General features: G+C 44.0%; 1 protein-coding gene across 4 annotated transcripts in view; it reads right to left on the bottom strand.

Annotated features, from left to right (window-relative positions):
* Ambra1 (autophagy and beclin 1 regulator 1) overlaps positions 1-23,611 on the bottom strand; it is a 153,238-nt gene that overhangs the window by 15,007 nt on the left and 114,620 nt on the right. For all 4 annotated transcript variants that reach the window (XM_010612462.1, XM_010612463.1, XM_010612464.1 and 1 more), the window contains 2 exons: positions 13,854-14,042; positions 12,498-12,652 (listed from right to left, as the gene is read on the bottom strand). In XM_010612462.1, the coding sequence (XP_010610764.1) occupies positions 12,498-12,652; positions 13,854-14,042 (344 nt within the window). The remainder of the gene's footprint in view (positions 1-12,497; positions 12,653-13,853; positions 14,043-23,611) is intronic.

Raw genomic sequence — 23,611 nt, 5'->3', positions numbered from 1 at the left:
GAGTGCTAATTTCAGTGGGTTCACGAAGTCCTTTGCTTTTGGGGCTGTGAAGCTCTGTATAAGCTTCACAACAGAATCTTCCCTCAAATCAGTGACTTGTTTTTGTGATTGTGGGATTGAGTTTCAAACCCAGAGCGTTTGTACTGACTGAGCTACATCCTCAGCCCTTTTTTGAGACAAGGTCTTGCCAAATTACTCAGGTGGGATTTGAACTTGTGATCCTCCTGCCTCAGCCTCTCTCACTGCTGGGGTGAAACTGGCACCAGCTTCAGTTTGCCTCTTACTACAGAAACTTGCTTTTGGGAAAACTCCCCAAAGGCCAATATGACAGATAAACCCAGCATAGGACAGACAAGGTCAGAGAGGGTTTGGAAATAAGCAATTAAAAGCTGAGATGTCCCACTCACCCACCCTGCTAGCTACTTCCCAACTTCCATGGTTACAGGAGTCAAAGGGACATAATATGTGATTTGTCCTCTGGCTCTGGCAATGCCCCCCACCCCAAGTCCGTGAACAGTGCTGAAAGGGCAGCTCCTAAGAGCCCACTTCCTGTGACATTTGGGCACTCAGCTAAATCCTGCTTTGTAGCAGGAAGCCAGAAAATACCCCAGGAAGGTCAGCAGACTCAAGGATTCCCAATGAGCTCTTGCTTGCTCACGGCACACTAGCACTGGTTGGGGAGGAGGGAGATGAGGTGAGATCTGTTACAGGGACAGGAACCAACGGGTGCAGGATGGGTGGGACTCACCGATTCCTGTCCCAGAGGGCAGCTGGCCAGCCCACTTGTTACCTGCGCATGCATTCAGAGGCCCTAGAGCGCTAAGCGTTTGGGTCTCTGTGGAAAGCACCCAGAGGTGCTCTCCTTTCCCTGATTGGAGCTGGGCAGCTCTTGCAGTGAGTCAGCCTTGGACCTGAGAGGCAATGTGGGCAACAATTTTCACAGTACCGACAGATGGTCAGGTGGCTCCAGCTATTCCCAACCCATTTCTGGTTTCAGCCATTGTCTTTCTAACCTAGTCACTTGGTGGGCTGTGAGTCTCCTCCCAGATTTCCAGGGGTGCGGGCCCCAGCCTTCACCTAATGTACTGCTCAAGTCAAGGCATCCTTCATACTAGCTGGGAGCTTCGCAGGGGATGTGAAGGACAATGCTGGGCAGCCTGCCAGACCATCCCCTCAAGAGACTCCCCGTGGGCTACCCCACCGCACCCTATCACATCAACAAGGAGGGTCAAGACGCGGGAAACTTGTGCAGGGCTGGACAGAAACCCGAGCTCCTGATTCACTTGAGAGTCCTGGTTTCACCTGTCATAGGACAGATGCTGACAGTGACCTTCCTTTCCCAAAGTAGACTGTTCTCATTCCTAACATCTATGAAGGAAATTAGAATCAATATGCTAGAAGAAATACATTTTTAGAGTTAGTGTAGCCTCAGAACATCAACTGAGAATGAGTCAGGTCACCAAATCTTTACGGGCCTAAAGAAGTAAAAGTAAATAATTCCTCCGCTTCTGGGGTCTGACACAACCCCCCGAGTCACTGGCCTCTTCATTCTTCAAACTCTAATAGGAAAGCAGAACAAAAGAAATGGTTCTCAGATCAAAACTAAAGTGGTCTTGTTTCTTGCTCAAAGACAGACTGGAAAAGAATGGGAGGTCAGTGGGAAAACTTTTTATCCTTTAAATTTCAGAGATGCCTGCACCGTAGTCCTCAACAAGATGCTTTCTTGTCCACTGATGCCAAGTAAGCTCAGATCCTGTGGCCAAGTAGCATACTGCACTGCCCAGAGCAGGTCAGACAGGATGCTAGAACACAAAACTGTTTTGTTTGTTTGTTTATATCTATAAATCCCATCATCTGTGAAGCTGGAAACTTGCAGCAGTGGCAAGAAGTGCATTTAGTGGAGGGTGACACATGCCTGTAATCCCAGTACTCAAAAGGCTGAGACAGGTGCATTGCCTGGAGTTCAAGGCCAGCCTAGGCTACATAGTGAATTAAAACCAGCCTGGACTACACAGCAAGAAGTGTCTTAAAAAACCCAAAAAGTCTAGGGCAGTTGCCAGACCTCTCTTATTTCATTTTATGGTACCGGGGATTGAATTTGGGTCCTTGCACTTGCATGGCAGGCAGCAGAACCACTGAGTTAAATCCCCAGCCTAACCTCTTTTATTTTTAATTGTATTGTATTATATTTATTTATTTTTGTGGTACTGGGGATTGAACCTAGAGCCTCTGCAATGAGTTACACCCCACATCCTTCTTTTATTTTGAAATAAGGTCTCTCTAATTCACTAAGTTGTACATGCTGGGCACAAACTTGTGATCCTCCTTCCTCAGCGTCCCAAAGTGCTGAATTTCAGGTGTGCATTACCACGCCTAGATTCTTTTTTCCAGGACAGTGGAAGCTGTTTGCCGAAAGGGGATGAGTAGAAATGGAGGCCAGAAGGGCAATAGGAGAAGGTGCAAGCCAAGAGGGAATCAAGGAAAAGAAACAACTGTGAGGAGGGGAAATGCCTTCTGGAGAATTGATAGGAATGACAGGAAGCTTTAAATTTTCAAGAGAAGCTAAGCCGGGTTATGGTGGCGCACACCTGTAATCCCAGCACTCGGGAGGCTGAGGCAGGAGGATCGCTATGAGTTCTAGACCAGCCTGGGCTACACAGTGAGTTCCAGGTCAGTCTCAACTACATAGTGAGACCCAGTCTCAAAAAACAAAAAACAAGTTTTCAAGACAATGTGATAAGAACAGAGTCAACTCTCTTAGAAGAGGGGGAAAAAAAAAATCAATGGAAGCAGATGATGAGAGACAGCTGAGTTTTCCACGGGACATGGATGGCTATGTATCCATGTGTCAGGCTGAGAGATGAACAGGTCCCACAGCAGTCAGGGAGGAGGTGCTACGGTCACCTTTTCTTCCATTTCAGCAGCTGACCTACTCAGATGCATGAATTCTTAAAGTTCTTCATGCTTAGGAAAACCTGGCTTTTTTTAAAGAAAATAAAAGGGTCTTCACACTGAGTCACATCTGCAGTCCCTTTTTGCTTTTCATTTTGAGACAGAGTTTTGCTAAGTCCCTGTGTTGCCCAAGCTGGGCTCAAACTTGTGATCCTCTTTCAGTCTCCCAGAGTGCTGGGATGACGCACCATGCCCAGCCTTTATATTCTATTTGGGTTTTTAAAAATTTATTTACTAATTTAGCTTTTGTTTTTGAGACAAAGTCTCGCTATGTAGCTCAGGGTGGCCTTGAAGTCACTACCTAGCCCAGGCTGAGCTTGAACTCATGGTGATCCTCCTGCCTCAGTCTCCCAAGTGCTGGGATTACAGGTGTGCGCCACCACACCCAGCTTTCTACTTGAGGTTTAGAACTCAGAATGTTGGTCAAATTTGTATGGAACAATTTGTTTGGTCCAAAAACAAGCATGCGTACATGTGTCTGTTTGGTGCTACACACTGAACCCAGGGTCCTGCACATTCTAGGTAAGTATTCTGCTTTTTTTTTTTTTTTTGAGACAGTGTCTCACTATGTAGTTGAGACTGACCTGGAACTCACTATGTAGCCCAGGCTAGTCTCGAACTCACAGCGATCCTCCTGCCTCAGCCTCCCATGTGCTGGGATTATAGGCATGCACCACCACGCCCGGCTAGTATTCTGTCATTTTAACCTCAACAGGATCCACAGCTTTCAATGTGGTTATCTGAAAACAAAAATCAGAATACCAAGTCACCTTATTCCATTTCTTTCAGTCGAGACAAGGATAAATCTGCCTAGATCCCACTTGTTCAGGCCAGAGCTACCCCAACAGAAGAGCAGAGCAAACAGCCCCTTTTTTCTTACTCTATTGTAATTTGGTGCCCTCTGTTCCTATTGACAATCTGCTGCCTGCAGTAATTTCTAGTCAGCTTCCTGTGACTAGCGATTTATAAACTTTGTCTTATTCACTTGTTCCTCAAAGAGATTCCAAGGACAAAGAAGACCTTTCTTATTTTCCAACTGGTCTGATGCTTTTCAAAGGCCATCTCTGACCATCAGGATCAAAGCATAGGGATTACTTCAGCAGAGGGATCTACTTCTATGCTAAATAAAATACAATTGCACTCACTGACTCTGAACTTTCAGAAATTAAAAGAATTATTTCCTCCTGTTCCCACATCTCTGAACACGAAATTCCCTCAGTGAAAATGGCCTAATGTTCTAGAGATTCACCTTAGATAAGATAGTCTTTGCATAGATTTTACTTGATCCTTATTTTTGAAAGAAGAAAGTTCTTATCTGTACATCAACTCTTGAAAAAACAGAATGCTTTGCTTTTCACTTTAGAATGATCTACTGTTAACTTCTCCATGAGTCAGTGCTTGGACCAGAACCCTGGGAAAGACACTGATATTGAGCAGAACTGTGAAAACGAGAAAGATGCTCCCCATCTGCAGAAGGATTATTCGCATTAGGACTTTTGTTCAGTTATGGATTACTGAATAGTGTGCTAGGCACCATGATGGAGGTGGGGAAAGGGGTGCAGGAGGATGGGTATGCCTGGAAACACACAGCACACAAGAATTCAGAGCCATACACATTCACAAGCCCAGTGTCGAAAGCCTCCTGTGTGCTCAGCACAGTGAGGGCATGGCAGGTGCAGTAAAAAGACCTTCGAGGAAGCAAAGCATCTACAGAGAAGCACACGATGGCAGGAACCAGGTCCACATGTTCAGTGCTGCAGTCCCAGACCTAATGAAGTACTTGGCACAGGATAAGAGAAAAATTCCGAGATGCCCTCAACTTAATTACAAATGCCAGAGGGCGGGGGGGGTGCAGAGATAAGGTAAATCATTTAGAGACCAAGAGAAGACTATTTCATATTCTTGGACGTATGATGAAATCTTCGCTTAAATCCTATCAGGGCAATTGCTTTCTAGGCTGTTAACCCCACCAACCAAGAAGCAACAAGTACTTACCTTTACGAACTACTCTCTGATCCCCAAATCCTGCCCCCTTTATCTACAGCCAATGCAGCTCAATGAAAACAACTTGTATATTCTTTTAGTGCTAGATCTACTAGATATTTTAGCACTGTTATCTGATCTTGCTACTAATGGAGGCAGCAACCTCTCCCAGGACAGGTCTGTTTCTGGCTAGCATCTGCAATGGCTTAATAAACCCCATCATTCCAGAGATCCTCAGCCTCAAGAATTTGGGTGCAGCGCCCATGCTAGGAGTAAAATAAAATTCTCCTGAGTGAAAAGAATAAAACTCTACTCTACTAAGGAAAAGGGGGAAAGAAATTGTCAGAGCTGCATGAATCTGTCATGGAAAAATCTGCCTACACTAATGGCAACTCGGAACGCAGTTTTCGTGTTATTTTTAATTTTGCGTCTTGCTTCTCCTCTTCTCTGACGACTTGCATCACAGACACCTCTGACTTCTCCCATGCCCCTCCTTTTCTACCACATCCTGAAGAAAGGAACTTTTGCAGGATAGAAGCTTTATACCACATCTCAGAAGTCAACTTTGAGATAATTGCAGCGGAAGCAGCTTTTAATCAACTGACAGGCTGCTTTAAGAAAATTAATGAGGACGGAATCTTAGGAAGGAGTAAATCATTTCTGACAACAAAGCAGTCTCTCTTTTATCCCAATCTCCCCTTGAAGAAATAGTACCCTTCTTCTAGGATGATACAAAAATAAAATATCTTTATTTTTGGTATTTGCCTCCTCCAAGGCCAGATGAAATTAAGAGAAGACTCATTTCTCTTAGATTTCTAAATACTCTGGACTGAACCAGAGTTCTGGCTCACTTTTGAAAATCAAACTTCTGGAATCTAGGGAAGTGCAGATGACAAGGGTTGTATCACAGGCTAAATTCAAGGGCAGGGAGGGAAGGAGTCAGAGTGAAGATTAGACCTTAAAGAAGACTAGCACAGCTCAGAAGAGCTTATGCTGATGGCACTGGGCACCCATCCTGACCCAGGGTCTAAATATAACTGTAGTTTGTGGTAATTCGAGTACTTTGGATGCCAAACCTTTCCCAGGGTTCATGTTAATGACCTTTTAATGAATAAAATACTGATTAGTATCACCAGGCTCTGAAATAGAACATGGCTATGAAATTGTACAAATAAAAGCAAGCCAAGTCATGTTTCTTCAGAGCCAGTAACACTAAGATACCCAATAGTTGGTACCATATCAGATACTGCTCATCCAAGAAGAGCAGCAAGTTCAATATTGGGAAAAGGAGCTCCAAGAAATACTTCTTCAAACATGGCATGGTGGTACGTACCTATAATCTCAGCTGTCTTGGAGGATGAAGCAGCGAAATCTCAAATCCGTGCTAAAGCCTGGGCAACTTAATGAAGATTTTGTCTCAAAAGGGGTGGTGCTGGAATGTAGCTCAATGCAAAGGACTTAAATTCAATCCCCAGTGGTTCCCCTCCTCCACAGAGGGTGAGGAGAAAGAAAAGAAAAATACTCCTTGACATAGGAAGGGCCTGGAGAGAAACAGAAATTGCTGCTCACTCTTGAAGCCCAAGAACCTCTATTCAGCACACAGCAAACAGGCAGCCAAGAGCAGAGTAGAGCCCACTGTGGGAAGGCCAGACCATTAATCACAATGTAAAGAGGGCCTCAAGGCGTCACCACCAGGACAGATCTGGAGCAGGTCAGAAAGAGACAGTCAATTTCTGCACTGCCTGGAAGTATGTGAAAGATCTGGCTACTAGGAGCCATAGAAGTAACCGGATGAGAGTCCACTGATGAGCAGCAGAATTCTTCAGGCCAGCAAGGGACGACAGAGGAGGGGAAGGGCAGGCTGGGGGCAGCAAAGGCAGAGGGGGCAGGTGCTCTTTCAAACACACCCTCCAAACTATCCATCTGGGTGGCACTCAGCCCTGAACACAGTTTTTTTTTATCACACGCCACAAAGAAGAGGCTTTCAATAAAACTGGCCAGGGACTTAGCTCGGTGGCACTGTGCCTGCCCCACAAGTGCAAGATCCTGAGTTTGATCCCCGGTACCAAAAACAAAACCAAATCAAGCTCAAACTCCCCCAAACCTGGCCCTTATATATCTGAGGTGTTGTCTTGAACACAATGCTGTTAAAAAAAACAAACAAAAAACAACAACAACAACAACATAATTCTGTTCCACGGCTCTCTGTCCTAGAGCTTCTTCCTCCAACCAAGTCAAAGTCAAGTGTCTGTGCTGATCATGTTTACCAACAGAATGACCAGAGTGAAAAGTAAACTAGCACTGCAGAGACTGAGTTCCCCGTGCCTGCCGGATTATGCAATGAGGACCCTTTGCAGTTCCTAAATCATTTAAATGCCTACAATCCCGCACCTGTCTGGAGGGCCCTTGCTGCCAGAGGAAAGAGTATGCATCTGTTAAGGTAATTATTGTGGGGAAGTACCTACCCTCATCTAGCTTTCTCAAAATGCCCTCCCCTGCCCCAGTTGCTGACTTCCGCAGGATCCCTGAGTTACAGAGCACAATGCCTGCAAACTGGGAGAACAGTTTGGTATTTGACTATTTCTGGCTTCATTAGTAATTTTGTATTTTTTGTTATTATGTTTTTACTTGGTTACAAGCAAAGTTATTATAATGTGCAAGTTGCCACTATTTTAGAAAATTAATTGCAGTTTTCTGTTACAATATTATGCCTTGTTCCAATTAGGAAATGAAAGCCAAGAGGGAACACAATTTAATGTTTTGAGAATTCAGCAAAACTTCAGCTCAGCAATCTTTAAAAGCCTAACTCAAAAAATGAAACAGAAATTAACAAAAAGCCCTCCCAGGCTCAAGTGAGGGAGTCAAACAGAAGCAAGGACTGAGTCAGAGGAACTGCTAATGGTCAGAGGTAAGCGAGAGAGAAAATATGTGCCTAGGTTGGTTTTTCCTACTTTGTCAATTATTCAAATTGGGAAGACCAAGGCTGTCAGTAAACAGAGAAAAGCCAAAACAAACTCCAGATTTCAAAAATGAGGACAAAAAATTAAGATGTCTCAACATACAGAGGAAAAGGCAAGGGATAAACCTGGAAGAAAAGATACCTGAGAGATACCTGCTGTGGAGGTGCACTCCTGTAATCCCAGCACTGGGGAGGCAGAAGGATGTCTGTGAGTTTGAGGACAGCCTGGGATACATAGCTCAAGGCCACCCTGAATTACACAGTGAGAACCTGTCTCAGAAACCAAAACCAAACCAAACCAAATCAAACCAAAAAAAAGAAAAAAGACAGAAAGAAGAAAGAAAAGAAGCAGGGCATGGTGGCGCAGTACCTGCTGTGGAGGTGCACTCCTGTAATCCCAGCACTGGGGAGGCAGAAGGATGTCTGTGAGTTTGAGGACAGCCTGGGATACATAGCTCAAGGCCACCCTGAATTACACAGTGAGAACCTGTCTCAGAAACCAAAACCAAACCAAACCAAATCAAACCAAAAAAAAGAAAAAAGACAGAAAGAAGAAAGAAAAGAAAGAGGGCATGGTGGCGCAGGCCTGTAATCCCAGCACTCGGGAGGCTGAGGCTGGAGGATCGCTGTGAGTTCGAGACCAGCCTGGGCTACATAGTGAGTTCCAGGTCAGTCTCAACTATACAGTGAGACCCTGTCTCTAAAAAAAAAAAATAAATAAATAAACAACAACAACAAAAAGAGTTGAAGAAGAGGTGAAGCATAGATGTCCAAAAAGTTGAGTCTGGTGGGAAACAGAACACAAATACTACTATGCCTTAAATAAACTCAGCAAAAGATCAAAATACAAAGTGTCTAAAAACCACAAACCTGAGACCACATCTGCCTTACTGAGAAGGCTGAGGGCAAAACCTAAAGTGAAGGAAAGTAGAAACTGAGAACAGTAGTCATTAAAGTCAATGTATACCAGAATTACCTGCAAAGGGCATTTTTTAAAAATACAGATACTCTTATTTTGTCTGACTGAGGTATGAATTGGATCTGTACTTTAATAAGAAGCCCAACAGAGCCGGAGATTTGGTTCAATGGTTCCGCCGCCTGCCTCACAAGTGCAAGGGCTAAAGTTCAATCCCCAGTACAAAAACAAAAACAAAAACCAACAGCTCTAATGCAGGTTGCTCAGGTCCCCGGTTTGCACAGATACAAAGAACTGCTTAAAGTAAATGTGCCAAAGCAATTAGCAATTCATTTTCAGAAGCGTTTTCATATGGGATTGTGTAAAATATCATCTCTTGGGGGAAAGATGTCACTTACTGGTAATTAAAATAAATCGGTTCTCTGGAGGGTGTTCTCCTGGGAATGTCTGTGGCCAAACAAGGTCACCTCTCTGAACATAACCACAGTGACTCCCAAATGGCAACACCAAAGAGAAGGGGAACGCTAGCTGGAGAAGCTCAGACAGGCCCGACCCACCCTAGCCTTCCTTCCAGGCTGGAGCCATCACTCACCTACCTGCCTACAGGGAGAAGCTCTGTAGTCTTTCTTTGGTTCCAGCCAAACACTTCCTATATACTATTGTTTTAGTTTGTCTATTTTGAGGCAGGATAGTTCAGGGTAGTTCAGACCAGGGTAGTTCAGGCTGGCCTATGTAGCGCAGGTGCTCATTACAGGCATGGACCACCACGGGCAGGCAAAAACTCCCCATTTGATTTAATTGGATGTAAAATGCAGCCATCCAAAAAAGCTGTTCCCTTTCCCTTCAGGAAGAGTGAATTCAGAAAAATGTACTAAGTGCTTTGCTCTTTAGGCATAAGGAGCAACGAAGACCTAGAAAACCAGACTTCCACAGCACGGCGGCTTGGGGTCTGTTATAGTTTGTGTCTAGATGTTCCTTCAAAGCTTCCTGTGGTCATAGTCTAGTCTGGAGGTGGCTGAATCTACAGTGTGTGACCGATTCAAGGTGGGGCTAGGCCTGAGGGCACTAGGATTAAGGGTCTGAGTGCTACCAGTCCTAAGTAGACTGAATAAGATAAAAGGGGCAGAAAGACAGTTTGGGTCTCCTGTTTTTGCTCTCTTCTGCCACCAAGAACTGCTGCCGCTCTGCTACCCTGCCTTGGAGCCAGTTGATTATGAAATGAAACCTCTCCAAACTGAGCCAAATAAACCTTTTCCCTTTTAACTTTGGGTGTTGGGTAGTTTATCTCAGCAACAAGAAAAGAGGAACCAATACAGGGTCAGAATGGGTTGGTGCTAGGTTGGGCAAAACTTGGTGAGTTGCCTTGATCCTGTCTCTTTGGTGAGAACACTTCCAAGCAGAACATTCTAGTTACTTCGGCTCCTTCGCTTCTTGGCAGATGGTACCTACTGGGAGGTAAAAAGCCTCACTCACAGGAGGGAGACCTGGGAAAGTGCTCTGTTTAGGATGGGCAAAGCTGCCCAGCAGCCGTGAGCCCCCCAAAGCGGACAGCTGTGGACTAACTGGCTTAACCACACCTCCTCAGCAGCTCTCCAGCGACGTGCCCTCAGCAGTCAGCCCCACCCACGACAACAGAGCCCACCACCTGGGCTTCTGCTTTAGAGCTGCCTTCCCTTAGCCAGATATTTCTGGCTCTTTCTGAAAAGGAGCCTTGCCGGATGGAGGGCTGGCAGGCTGTGCCCAGAAGAAGCTGAAGATGTCTATTAGTGTTACTGAAACCAGATCCCAGAGCAATTAAGACAGGAAGGGTTAGAAGAGCAGCTGTAGGAACCAGGATTCTAAGTTGTGAAAGGCAGTACCAGGTGCTTTACTATCCAAGTCTGCTTATGTTATGTCCAAAACACTTAAACTAAAACTCAACTTCCATGCTCAAATATCTAAATAAGAAAACAGACTTGATGACTTCCATAGTCTCATCCCCTTCACCCCGTGTCAAAAACGTTCAGAGTCATCTGAAATTCAAGAACAGAACTTCCCTGTCATTATGGTGTCAAGAGCAGAGATTGCTTTGTTTCTGCCCTTTTCAGAGGTGGCAGGGATATGATGTCACCTGTCACTGGTTCTGCAAGTACCAATAGAAATCATGAGGAGGACGCTTTTCTTGAGGTTCTCTTTCATTTGTTCAGCTCCTGCTAAACATCACCTCCCCTATAAGGTACCTGGGCTTTGTAAAGAGAAAACAGACATAGTCTCTGTTCTTCCAGGGCCAAGTCCTGGAGAGAACAACATGGCAACAAGTGACTGTAGTTTGGTGTGATGAGTATTATCAAGGGAGTGCATACTAGGGACAGTGGTGTCACAGTTCTATTAAGGAAGGTGACACAGGAGAGGTGGAATTCCAGGCTAAGGTGGAATAATCCAGGTTAAGGCACCTGGAAGCCATGTGCCTCATCAAAGGAAAGGAGTTTAGAAAGTGGTCCAGCAGAGTCCACTAGAGGATTCTATAAGGAGATAGGAGAGAAAAGGCTGGAAAAGCAAGGACCACCGCAGGCCACCCACTTGCTATCACTGTGTATGTACTGGGTTCCACCTCTAGTTTTCTCTTTAACGAAAATGATTGCTATTCCAAACATTCAACAAGTTTCGACATACACAGCACTAAATTGAGGGACTTGGGGGTCTGCCCCTAAGGAGCTCACACTGAGCGCAACTCAGCTGATTAGACACACAGTCAAAGAAAACTAAAAACATGCCACCAAGTGCATCAAAGTGTAAATGGCACAGAAGCACAAAGTATTGAGGGAATCTGTTCATAGGCTTTTAGACTAAAATGGAGCTTAATTAAATACTATCTAATGAGAGAATGGTTCAAATGCTTGATTTCCCTTGACAAACCGTGGCCAAATAAGGCCCTTGGGATGTGAGAGCTCAGCAGGTACACTTGTCTGGCTGAGTCCAAAAGGCCAAGACATGCAGAAGGCCCAAAACACATTCATGGCAATGTAAGGCCCAGACAGGAGAGGGTCCTGAACAGGATCTTTTATCCACCGATGAAATGCATGGGGCAATGAAGAAGACAGCAGCTGCCTAAAGTCCTTTTCCATCATGATTAACATTGTGGTACCCCATCTTTTTTTTTGAAGACAGGTCTCTGTGTGTGTAGTCCAGGCTGGCCTTGAACTGGGGATCCTCTTGTCTTAGCCTCCCAAGTGTTGGGACTGCCACCACTTTTTTTTTTTTTTGGTACCAGGGATTGAGCTTGGGGCCTTGTGTTTGCAAGGCAGGCAGCAAAATCACTGAGCTAAAACCCTGACCTTGCCATAACTTTTTAGAGTTTGCTTCCTCAAACAAAAACAAAACAAATTCTCTAAATATTTCTTTGGGTCCTATACGGATCTCTGGACTACAATGTTATGTTGAGGTAATGAAGTAATAGTTAATTACCTGAAGATACTCTCCGGTCTGGGGGAACCCAGATCATAAACTGGGATGAGAGAAAACCCATCTTTCAGTAGTCCAGAGCTTTCAAAAGTAAGGCCTGCTGGTGAAGGACAGGCTGGACTGGAGCCCTTCCTTCACCCTCATGGAGATGACTGCTCTGGCCCTGGCTGTGCGGTCACCTTGTCCTTTACCACCCTGCTAAGCTCAAGACAGCTGCATCCAGGAGGGAGAAGTGATGGCACTCACCCTCATGGAGGTCTCGCCACCATGGGCCTGTTGCAGCCTGAAGACCTGGGCCACCATGTGCTCCGTGGAGGGGTGCAGCAGGATCCTGCGTGAAGCCAAGCCCACCATCACGTATCGGCCCATGGGGGACAGGCTCACCGAAATGGCATTGGGACCTGAAGACCAACAGAACAGAAAAATATTTCCCAGAGTTCTTGCATTCCAAGGAAACAACTTTTAGCCTTTTCTCCTTCCAGTCTTCACATTCATTTGATCAGCTGACAGTTACTTTATAGGACTACATTGAGTAGTAAAATAAGAAGGTACATATATACTGAGGACAGTGTTTAACATACAGAAAAAGCTTAATAAATGCTAATCGTGATTATGAGGTAAATACATTTAAAAAACTGGTATCACCCTATAAATACTGTCTAGAAATCTTTTCTTGCTTAATATATATGAATACTAAATATTACAAGAGGTTTATTTTGTTTTGCTTTTTCTTTCTGGTGTTTTGAGACATGGTCTTGCTGTGTGGGTATGCTGGCCTTGAGCTTGTTATGAGTCCAGGCTGGCCTCTGGCCTCAAACTCATGATCCTCCTACCTCAGCTTCCTCAGAGTTGAGGTTACAGGTATGGACCACTAGGTCCCTGGCTCCTAGAAGAGCAGTTTTTCTTCTTTTTCTCCCCCTGGTACTGGGGAATGAACTCAGGCAGGCACGGCACCACTGAGCTAAACCTCTGGCCCTAGAAGAGCAGTTTTTAAGGCCAATTCCATTCTGTCCTATCACTGCACCATTATTAATTTAAGCAAGCCTAAAACAAACAAACAAACAAAAAACCTTCAATAACAATAATTTTCTGTATGATAAGTAATACTTTTGAACACCCTCATATATAAATCTGATTATTTCCTTACAAGTGGGACTTCTGGGTCAAAGAACACATATATTTTAGGGTTTTTTTTCCTTTTCTTTTATTTTGTAGTGGTAGTTGGGGATAGAATGCAGGGCCTCATGCATACTAGCCAAGTGCCCTGTAAGGAGCTATAAACCCAACTTTTGGGAGGCTTTTAATATACAGTGCCAAATACACAATGTGCTCAGTTCTCTACCCTCTGACCAAAAACTCCTTCCTATTCCCGGCTACCATGGCAGGAGTACACTTGTGACAGTTCTGCAGCAGGGAGGACTCCTGTCCTGAGAGCTTGCTGCAGTGCTACTGCTCAGAACTTACGCAGAGTGATCTCTCTTTAGCCTGTGCCCCAGTGAAGTGTGTGCCCATTGCTCTCACCCACACTGTGCCTCACCTAGGAATGCCCCTGCCAAGGGACCAACATCCCTCTGTCATTAGGCTGGGCTTCCTATCCCTTACCAAATCGCTTGGTGTAGAGCATTTCACCCAGGTTATGGGGTGCGAGGGAGTACACGGCCAGTATGCCTTCGTCAGGAAAGCCCCTCTGGCTGCTAGGGATGAAGGCTGCCAGGAGCTGGCCATCTGCAGAGATGTCACAGCTGGCATCGTTGTAGATCTTGCAGTTCTGGACCAGCACATTCACAGAAGCTGCATTGAACAAAGAAAGAAAAGGTAAGAAAATCTGTAGTTGGTAACTGAAAAATTCTGATAGCAAGAAATGTTGGGCCTTCCTGAGGGCTTACAACCTCTCTAGAGATGCTACAGGATGCCTTGTCAAACTGCAATGCCGGGAACAGAAATAGCAGAGGCAGAAAACAACATACCTGCTCTACCCATTATCAGACACTACAAGCTGGGCCACAGAACCACACGACAGCCGCTTGCTCAGTCATGATTCATACTCAGGAAATACCATTTGACAGATAAGGGAAAAGTTGCTGAAAAATTTCCTGGAGAGCCACTTAACAGGTGCTATTGTCCAAAAGATGAAAACAAAGATGAATACAAACCTAAACCCACTGGTTCCAAGAATAAAGGGGCACTGAGACAGGTTTCCTGGGATAGAAATATTACTCAATTCTTGTGATGTGATCTCAGAAGAAAGTGCAAATTTGTGCCTTAGTTTCTATAGGCTACCACTAATCCCTTCTTCACAAAGAGAGGACACAGAGAAAGCCCATCTCTGGCTGGAAGGCTGGGGCTCTTTTCATTCTGCACTACGTTCTGTGCCTTCTCCATCTCAAGCCAGTCCTGATGGGCAGCTCTTGTCTGTTCTGAGAGGCTACTGAGACATAAGGCACAAGGTCAGCCAGCAGAAAGCCAGCCTGCCAAAGGAGCAGGATGGGGTGAGGAGAGGAGAATCCGCTGTACAAGAGACTAAGGAGATGTTAGTCAGTACTGGAACTGCACCTACTTAGCTGGTTTGGGTTTTCATTCTAACCCAGGTAACTCCCACTGTATAACTCCCTGTCAGAGAAACTGGCTCATTATTGATCTAAAGTGGAACAACAGAGCCCACATCATGGGCACAGGCAGAAGATCAGAAGACCACACACATTCAAGGGGATCAAGCTCCTCTGGGGCTATGTCTCACTTCACTTTACAACACGCACAATGATTTTTTTAAAGACAGGGCCTCACTATGTAGTTCAAGCTGACCTTGAATGTACTATGTTGCCCAGGCTGGTGTCGAACTTGCAACCCTCCGCCTTGGACTCCAAGCATCAGGGATCACAAGTGTACACCCCTATGCTTGGCTCTTTCTCTTATTTGAAGATGTTCACTGTCAGAGGCATCACAGCAAGCAAGCAGGCAAGCAAACAAAGTTCGTCTGCTCCACCAGATTCCAGGAAACCTATTTTAAAACTCCAGTGAGCCAAAAGGCATGACTTGGAAGTCAAGGATCAACTCCAGGAAAGTAAAACAAACGATGCTTTTTGGGATTTTATGGTGTCAGGGACTCAGGGTGATTTGTAAAACTCTGTATTTATTCCCCTTTCCCTGTGCATTGATAATGAAGCTACAGAGATGACAGAATAGATAAAAAAAGACATCAGACACATCGATTAGGCTGTTGTGCCAACTCTTGAGGGCTGACACCTACAGCACCATCACACATAAAACTGGGAAGGGACCACAAGGATGGCACTGTTTGCTAACTAATAAAATAATGACATCCAAATATTCATTGCTATCACCATTAGGCATCTCTACTGCTCCACTCCCAACCCACCATCTGCTCTAGCTTGTATGGCTAGATTTATCTAGCTAGTACTGGGACCGTCTGCTCTTGACACAGGGTCTCAAGCCTGCTGCCAAAAATATGACAATCTCCTCCTCCTTCTCTGGATCGACACGATTCCAGTTGGGGACACAGAACTAAAGGAACATGGGAAGCTTCAAGAATGAGTCCATCTTGGTTTTCTAACCTTGAGGATGACACAAGCCTCAGAAAGATGAAAAGAAAATAACAGCCAGGTGGGGCGGGGCATGCTTGTAACCCCAGTTATTCAGAAGGCTGAGGCAGGAAGACTGCCAAGCCAGCAAGGAACCCAGTGAGACTCTGTCTCAAAATTAAAAGGAGAGGGGTAGTTTAGCTCTACAGCATAGCACTTGCCCAAGATGCACAAGGCCCTGAGTGCAATCCTCAGTACCACAGTAAGGATACATACATATATGAGCTAACAATTTAGACTGTAAGCACCAAAGGCAGGGAAAGAAAAGTAAGCAAAAACATTAAGTAGAACATAAAAATAAACAGGCAGAGGATAGGACTCTATGGACTTGAAGATAGCTATACAATTACCATTTTATCTATACTTAATGTCTCGACAGTGCATGGTGGGTACTTTTGCTCTTGCATGCTTGCTGTTACACAGATCGTACTCGTGTGCATTACCATGTATTTTGGTCAAACATAGACTCACCACCAGCATGAAAAAGCAGCTAACTGCTTAATGGCATGAAAGATGGGAAAGAAAGTACAAGTGTTTCCTTCTTCGGAAAAGCTTAGCTCAAAGTCCCTGAAAAACTGGGTAGATGGACACAAAGCATTTTGACAGCCTTGAGTCCAGGCTACCGCATTTGTGTATGATGATGAGCAAAGCAGGGGCCACCTTCCTCACCTTGCCCCCTCCTCCAACCCACCCAGTGTCACAACTGCCCTGGTTCCTGGACTGCACTCAGGGAGACATGCAAATGACAAAAGAAAAGAATGATGAAAGTTGGGTCAGCTTCTCCAGCAGCACAATCAGCTGGAGGAACTCTGCAGCTAGTGATCCAGGGCTGAGCTTCCATCTTAAGGAAGGGGACGCAGTAAGGACAGAGCAATCCGGCACCACCATTATAGCAAGCACTGGGTGGTATGTTACAATCTCATTTATATTCTAAAGCTCCAATTAGCAACTTATACTTGCTGTTTGTGGTCTACTATGGAAATAGTCAGCTATAATGGTAAGTGATCACTACCGTATCCACTTAATGTAGCTTCTTAAGGCTGAGGATTTTTTTTTGTTCTTTGAGACAAGGTCTCACTACGTAGTTGAGACTGACCTGGAATTCACTATGTAGCCCAGGCTAGTCTCGAACTCACAGTGATCCTCCTGCCTCAGCCTCCCAAGTGCTGGGATTACAGGCATGCGCCACCATGCCCAGCCCAAGGCTGAGATTCCCCCCCGCCCAAGACAGGATCTCACTATGTAGTTGAGACTGAACTGGAACTCACTATGTAGCCCAGGCTGGTCTTGAACTCACAGCAATCCTCCTGCCTCAGCCTCCCAAGAGCTGGGATTAAAGGTGTGTGCCACCATGCCCGGCTAAGGCTGAGATTTTGATGAGTTAACTCATACAGCCAGAAAATTCTTGGACCTCTTTAACTCATTTTCTGGGCCACAGGAAAACAACGTACTAATGACAAAAGACAATTCATTCTTTTTTTGAGACAGGGTCTCAAAATGTAGTTGAGACTGCCCTGGAACTCACTATGTAGCCCAGGCTAGTCTCGAACTTACAGCAATCCTCCTGCCTCAGCCTCCCGAGTGCTGGGATTACAGGCGTGTGCCACCATACCCAGCACAATTCATTCTTTTTGATGCAGCAATAATACAAGCAGAGAGAGAAGAAAAAAAGTGAAGTGAAATACAAACCAAGACCCTGGGTCCTTGCGCTCCACACCTGGCTTCCCTTTGGCAGTTCAAACTGCAGCAAGCACAAGAATCCCCTGGAGGGCTCAGCTGAACACGCCACACCACGGTGGGACCTAGGGCTCTGCATTCCCAGAAAGTTCCAGGTATCACTGGTATCAACCGTCTGACTACCCCTGAGAACTCCACAACCGGCTTCCACTTAGAGGCAAAACACACACTGGCTGACGCAGGAGGGTTGGAAGTTTGATGCCATCTTGAGCAGCTTAGCAAGACCCTGTCTCAAAACGCAAAGTGTGCTGGGGATGCAGTTCAGTGAAAGTGCGCCTCTTAGTAAGATTCCCAGTACCACACACACACACACACACACACACACACACACACACACACACCCCAAACCCTAAAAACAAACAAACAAAAAAAAAAACAACCAAAAAAACCCCCAAAAAACACATATTGGAATAGAAAATGGGGCAGTTAGCTGGGCAGCCAAGAATGGAAATAAAGGCTGAGAAAGATAAGATTTTTCAAATCAAAATTGCTTAAGAGCTTCAGGGGGCAGATCCGGGGGGGAGCAAAAAACGATGCAGGAGACAGCAGGAAGCCATGTTCCAGACTTTGCAATGCAATCTCCTCTCAATTAGACATGATTTCCAAGGGAAAATGCCCTAGCAGGGATAGGGAAGGGCTAGAAATACTGATGTCTGGAGGAGCAGATGGCTCTGGCTTCCTATCAGCACCATAAATTATAAACAAACACCTTGAACAGAGATCGATGGGTAGCCTGTTGCTAGCTGTCCGGATGAGGCCGTGGGAGCAATCAGCAGTGCAGTGCTTTTGCAAATGCATTAGATGAGATTTGGAAAACCCAAGAGGGTTTAAATCAGTAGGAAAATTTCCTCTTGGCCATCTCTGGGTTCCTCCAATTCCAGCAGAAGACCAGAGCAGCCAGATGACACCATGTGAAGGAACCAGTCCCTGTGCCCCCTGTGGTGCTGCTGCACACCACTCACCCACTACATACCCACTCCTGTGCAAATGTGTGTGTGTGCATGCATTTTACTGGGAACTGGATTCATAGCCTCGTGCTGAGTTAAATCCCCAGCCCCAGCCCTTTTTATTTCTAAATTTTGAGACTGGGTCTTGCCAAGTTATCCTAGTTGGTCTCAAACTTGTCATCCTCCTGCCTCAGCCTTCTGAGTAGCAGGGTTTACAGGTGTGTACCACAGGATTGCCCACTGTCCACTGATTTCCTTAAGGCTTATTCTAGTAACCCAAACCATTCACCCAATAAAAATTTACTGTTAAAAATCACAGTGGAAAAAAAAAATCACAGTAAATCTAATATGCTAATTTGGGGAGGTACTGGGGATTGAACTCAGGACCTTGCACTTGGGAGGCAGACACAATGCTGCTGAGCTAAATCCCCAGCCCCAATATGCTAATATTTTATGAAAGCAGTTTCAAAATTATGTACACATGAAGCCACATTCACAAACTTCTGAACGCTCTGCAGATAGTAATTCATTAATCCCTAATCACAAGTGAGAGGAATAGGTGGCAAAAATCTTTAGCCAAACTTTAGAAAAGGGATAAATTCAGTTCAGAAAAATAACCAGTAAGTTGGTGGCTGCTGAACCCATGGGTCAGTGACTCCCGGGAGCCAGCGTCCAATGTCAAAGGCACCCTCCATTGAGAACCAAATGCTATACAAGACAGGGTCCCAATGGACTCTACTGACTGCTGAATCTATAAAAAATGTAATTCAAAACTAGAAATATACCTTCCTTAGACCAGTAAGGAAACAGGGATCTGTGGTCAAAGGTCACCCTAGAGAGTAATTCCATGGAAAGGAACACTGGCTACATGCAGGCATCTGTGTCCTAAACTCCTAGAATTCAGGTTTTTCTGAAGGGTAAAACTAAGAAAAAGAGGGCACTTTCATTTCATTTCATTTATTTATTTATTTTTGAGACAGGGCCTCATCATGTAGCCTAAGTTGGCCTTGAACTCACTATGCAGTCCAGGCTTGTCTTTACCTTGCAGCAATCCTCCTGCCTCAGCCTCCCAAATGCTGGGATTACCATACTCAGCTTAAAGAGGGGATTTCATAAAACAGATTTATAATAACACAAATAAGTAAGAGATAAAGGTGAAATATAACTAAAGGAGCACATCTTACTTCTTACATGATGCTTTTTGACCAACCTGGGATTAACAAGAGCCATCCTCAAAGACAGAAAAGAGAACACAGAGGTAATAACAAATGCAAAAGAGACTGATAGGAACCTGTAGTCCACATGAGTCGAGGTTTGAAAAGACAATAAAGTTCTTACAAATTTAAACTAGCTACAAATACAGTATCTGTATTTTTCTGGAAAAAAATATTTTTCTTCTCATGGAAAGTCATCTCCAGCCAAGTAGAAACAATATCTCTAAGCAGGCTCAGAAGGCCAGCACAGCTAAGGCAATAGGCTGAATTCATACAAATGAGCACCAGAAGTAGTGGCAGGGCTAACTTCAGAATTATGACCATACTTGTCAAAGAATCATGGTACAATTTCTAAGGGAGAAACACGGTGAAATAGCTCCCACACTAATCATTTATTATAGCAAGTACCAGGCAAGCTATTTGATCATACTGAAATAAAGAAAGAAAAAAATCCATATGATAATCTCCACAGATGTCGAAAAGGCCTAAATTGAAAATCTATTCCTGATAAAAACTCAATTAAAAAAATCTCAATAGGATAGAAATATATAGACAGTTCTTTAAAGTAATAAACTAGTTCTGGGCATGGTGGTGCACACCCATGATACCAGCACTTGGGAGGCTGAGATAGGATTACTTTGAGTTCAAGGCCAGCCCAGGCTACACAGTGAGTTTAAGACCAGCCTGAACTACACAGTGAAACCTTGTCTTTACAAACAAACAAACAAACAAACAAACAAACAAACAAACAAAATAATCCCCAAACTATCTATCTATCTAGAGATTCTGAATTTCCTAATATAGTCTTCTGCTTCACGCTCCCGAATAGGTGAGATTACAAGAGTATGCCCCTATACTCATAGGAGGAAAACTGGTTTAAAATAAAAGATTGGACCAGGAATGTCAATCAGTGGTAAGAGCTTGCCTAGCATGAATGAGGCCCTGGAGTCAATCATCAACACTCAACAAACAGCAGAGGGCTATTTCTACTGAATTTTGAAACATACAGCCTCAAGATGAAACGTAGGCCGTGTGTGGTGGCACACACCTGTAACACAGCTATCAGGAAGGTAAGCTGAAGGATCCCCAGTTCAATGCCAGCCCAGGAAAATCCAGTGAGACCTTGTCTCTAAATAAAAAATCTGTAGAAAAGGTCTGCGGATCTATCTCAGAGGAAAAGCACTTGCCTAACATACATTAATCTGTGGGTTCATTTCTCCTCACTGCAGAGGGAGTGGGGGAGGGGAAAGGAGGGAGGGAGGAAAGAAGAAAGTGAGGGAGAGAGGGAATGAGGGAAGGAGGAACAAATTCATGTAGACCACTCAAGTGAATAACGAGACAGATCAAACGAACACAAAAGATAGTCCAGAAATATATCTAATGTACACAGGAAGTTAATAGTATGATGAAAATGACAACCCAAATTAAAGAAGACAAATGAAATGGACAAATAAGGAGCCAAATGGGGGCACAGTCAGATCACATTTCACTTATTCTGGACCACGTTTCCCAGTGAATCAAAAATTTCAATGTTAAAGAAAAATATACTAGAGCCGGGCATAGTGGCACACACCTGTAATCCCAGCACTCGGGAGGCCGAGGCAGGAGGATTGCTGTGAGTTACAGAACAGCCTGGGCTACATAGTGAGTTCTAGGTCAATTTCAACTACATAGTGAGACCCTGTCTCAAAAAACAAAACAAAACAAAAACCCCAAAACAAAACAAAAAAAGAGAAAATGATACTAAATGATATGGTTAATGATGTCAAAACCTACAAACCATAAAAGAAGAGTCGTATAATTTTGACTTCAACTAAGTTCTATGATGAAAATAATATCCAGCAAAGTCAAAGGACAAATGACAAATAGAAAACAGCTCTTCTAAATTAATTATCCTATTTAGAAAGAGGTTCTGAGGAATTGTTAAGGAAAAGACCAGTAAAAGAACAGAAAAAGAGGTCAGGTCAGGACAAAGCAACACAAATGGTAAAGTACATTAAAAGGCACATAACATCATTTGCAACACAAGAAACACAAATTTAAGACGATCACATACTTTTTATCAAGAAAATTTGCAAATAACCAAAAAATTGACTGCACTTTTTATGAGAATTTACAGGGCGGGGGATTTAAAAATCCTTCAATAAAAGTCAGGTATAGTAGTCCACTGTAATCCCAGCACTACGGAGGCTGAGGCAGGAGGAATGCTGAGTGTTTGAGGCCAGCCTGGGTTAGATGGTGAGTTCAAGGCCAGCTTGGACTGCACAGTGAGACTGTGCCCCCCCCAAATATGCATAGTATGCTGCCACTTGGATTAAAAATATATGGAAAACATTACTTTGCATTTTCTTATACACACACACACAATATCCTTGAAAAAGTACACAAGAAACTAAGAGTGGCTGCCTATGGTGAATCAAGATGAGCAGCAGGGAAGAGGTTTTGAGGCTTCTTATTGTATAGCCCTTTATTAAGATTTTTGAACACTGAACCTATTATCTAATTCAGATGGTAATAAGAGAAACAAAGTGACAAATAAAAGAAACAAAATAAGCATAGGAAAATTACAGCCAATAGGATGTGGGCCAGAAACCTAGCAATGAGGAAGCAAACCTAGGTTTTCAACAAGGGAAAAGGTGGACTGCCATGGATTCCTGGGAAAAAGCAGATTCTTGGCCTGTGGCTTCTAAACACTGAGAGAGAAATGATGGTTTCTACTGAGGCTTCATTAAAATAGGTCAGGAAAAATTAACCTCATTCTCCTTGTCTGATAAAGATACCGAGACTAGTATATTGGTAAAGGCTACAGACAGAGAAAACTTTAATTAATTTAAGACATTTGACAAACTCTTACAATACCCTGTATACGAAAGAGAAAATGTGGGCTTCAAATACAAACAACCAAACCTAAGCTGCTAATTCATAAACCCAAATAGACACAGATGAGGACAGCACAGTAACAGCCTATATGGTTTGGTGCACTGTCCTGACTAATTATCATTTTTGCTAATACTCTGAAGGAAGATACAGAAAGGATGTTTGTCAAACTAGTAGATAATCTAAGACTGAGAGAAAAGGACTAATCAAAATTCAAAAAGATGTTGGGAGGTAGGAACTAGGGACAGCAATGACACTAAGATAAAATTTAATAGAAGCAAATACAAACCTGCTTTAGTTTTTAAAATATTTAAGCCACACAAATGCAGAATGGTTGAGTTCTGGCTTAGTAACAATTATTAAGGAATGGTAAGTGAACAAAAAATCAATAGTGACTTTAGAAAAGGTGGCTGAAATCTTGGGTTGAACTAAACTGTCCAAAGCACCGATGCATTATTAAGTATTACAAAGCTCACGACAAGAGTTTTCCATGTTTCCTCCCCTCCGACCTGAAGTTATAAGGAAAGGTGAGCAGAACTGTCAAAGATTTGGAAACCACATCAGAAAAGGGGATCTAAAGACAGTTTTTCTTGAAAAGAAAGATTTAAGGGAAAGAGAGCTGGGTACGGTTGGTGATTACACCTATAATCCCAGCACTCAAGAAGCTGGAGCAGAAGAATCACCATGAGTACCAGGTCAGTCTGGGCTAAAAAGTGAGTTCACAGCAAGACCCTATCTCAAAAGGGAAAAAGTGATTTATCTTCAAATAGTTGAGAGATTATCAGTTAGAAAAGACATCACTAGGGCCAGGGACTTAGCTCAGTGGTGCCGTCGCTGCCTCACAAGCACAAGATCCTGAGTTCAATCGCTGGGACCAAACAAACAAACAAAAAAGAAAGAAAAGGAAAAGACATCATTAGGCTGACTCTATGGAAACTCAGGGGTAGACCTATGATCAGGAGGAGGAAATGACAAGGAAACCACTG

This window comes from Fukomys damarensis, unplaced genomic scaffold (assembly GCF_012274545.1).
Source record: "Fukomys damarensis isolate Sample0158 unplaced genomic scaffold, DMR_v1.0_HiC HiC_scaffold_27, whole genome shotgun sequence".
NCBI lineage: Eukaryota > Metazoa > Chordata > Mammalia > Rodentia > Bathyergidae > Fukomys > Fukomys damarensis.
Note: the sequence above shows the minus strand (reverse complement) of the source record. Positions and strands in the feature narration are given on the sequence as shown.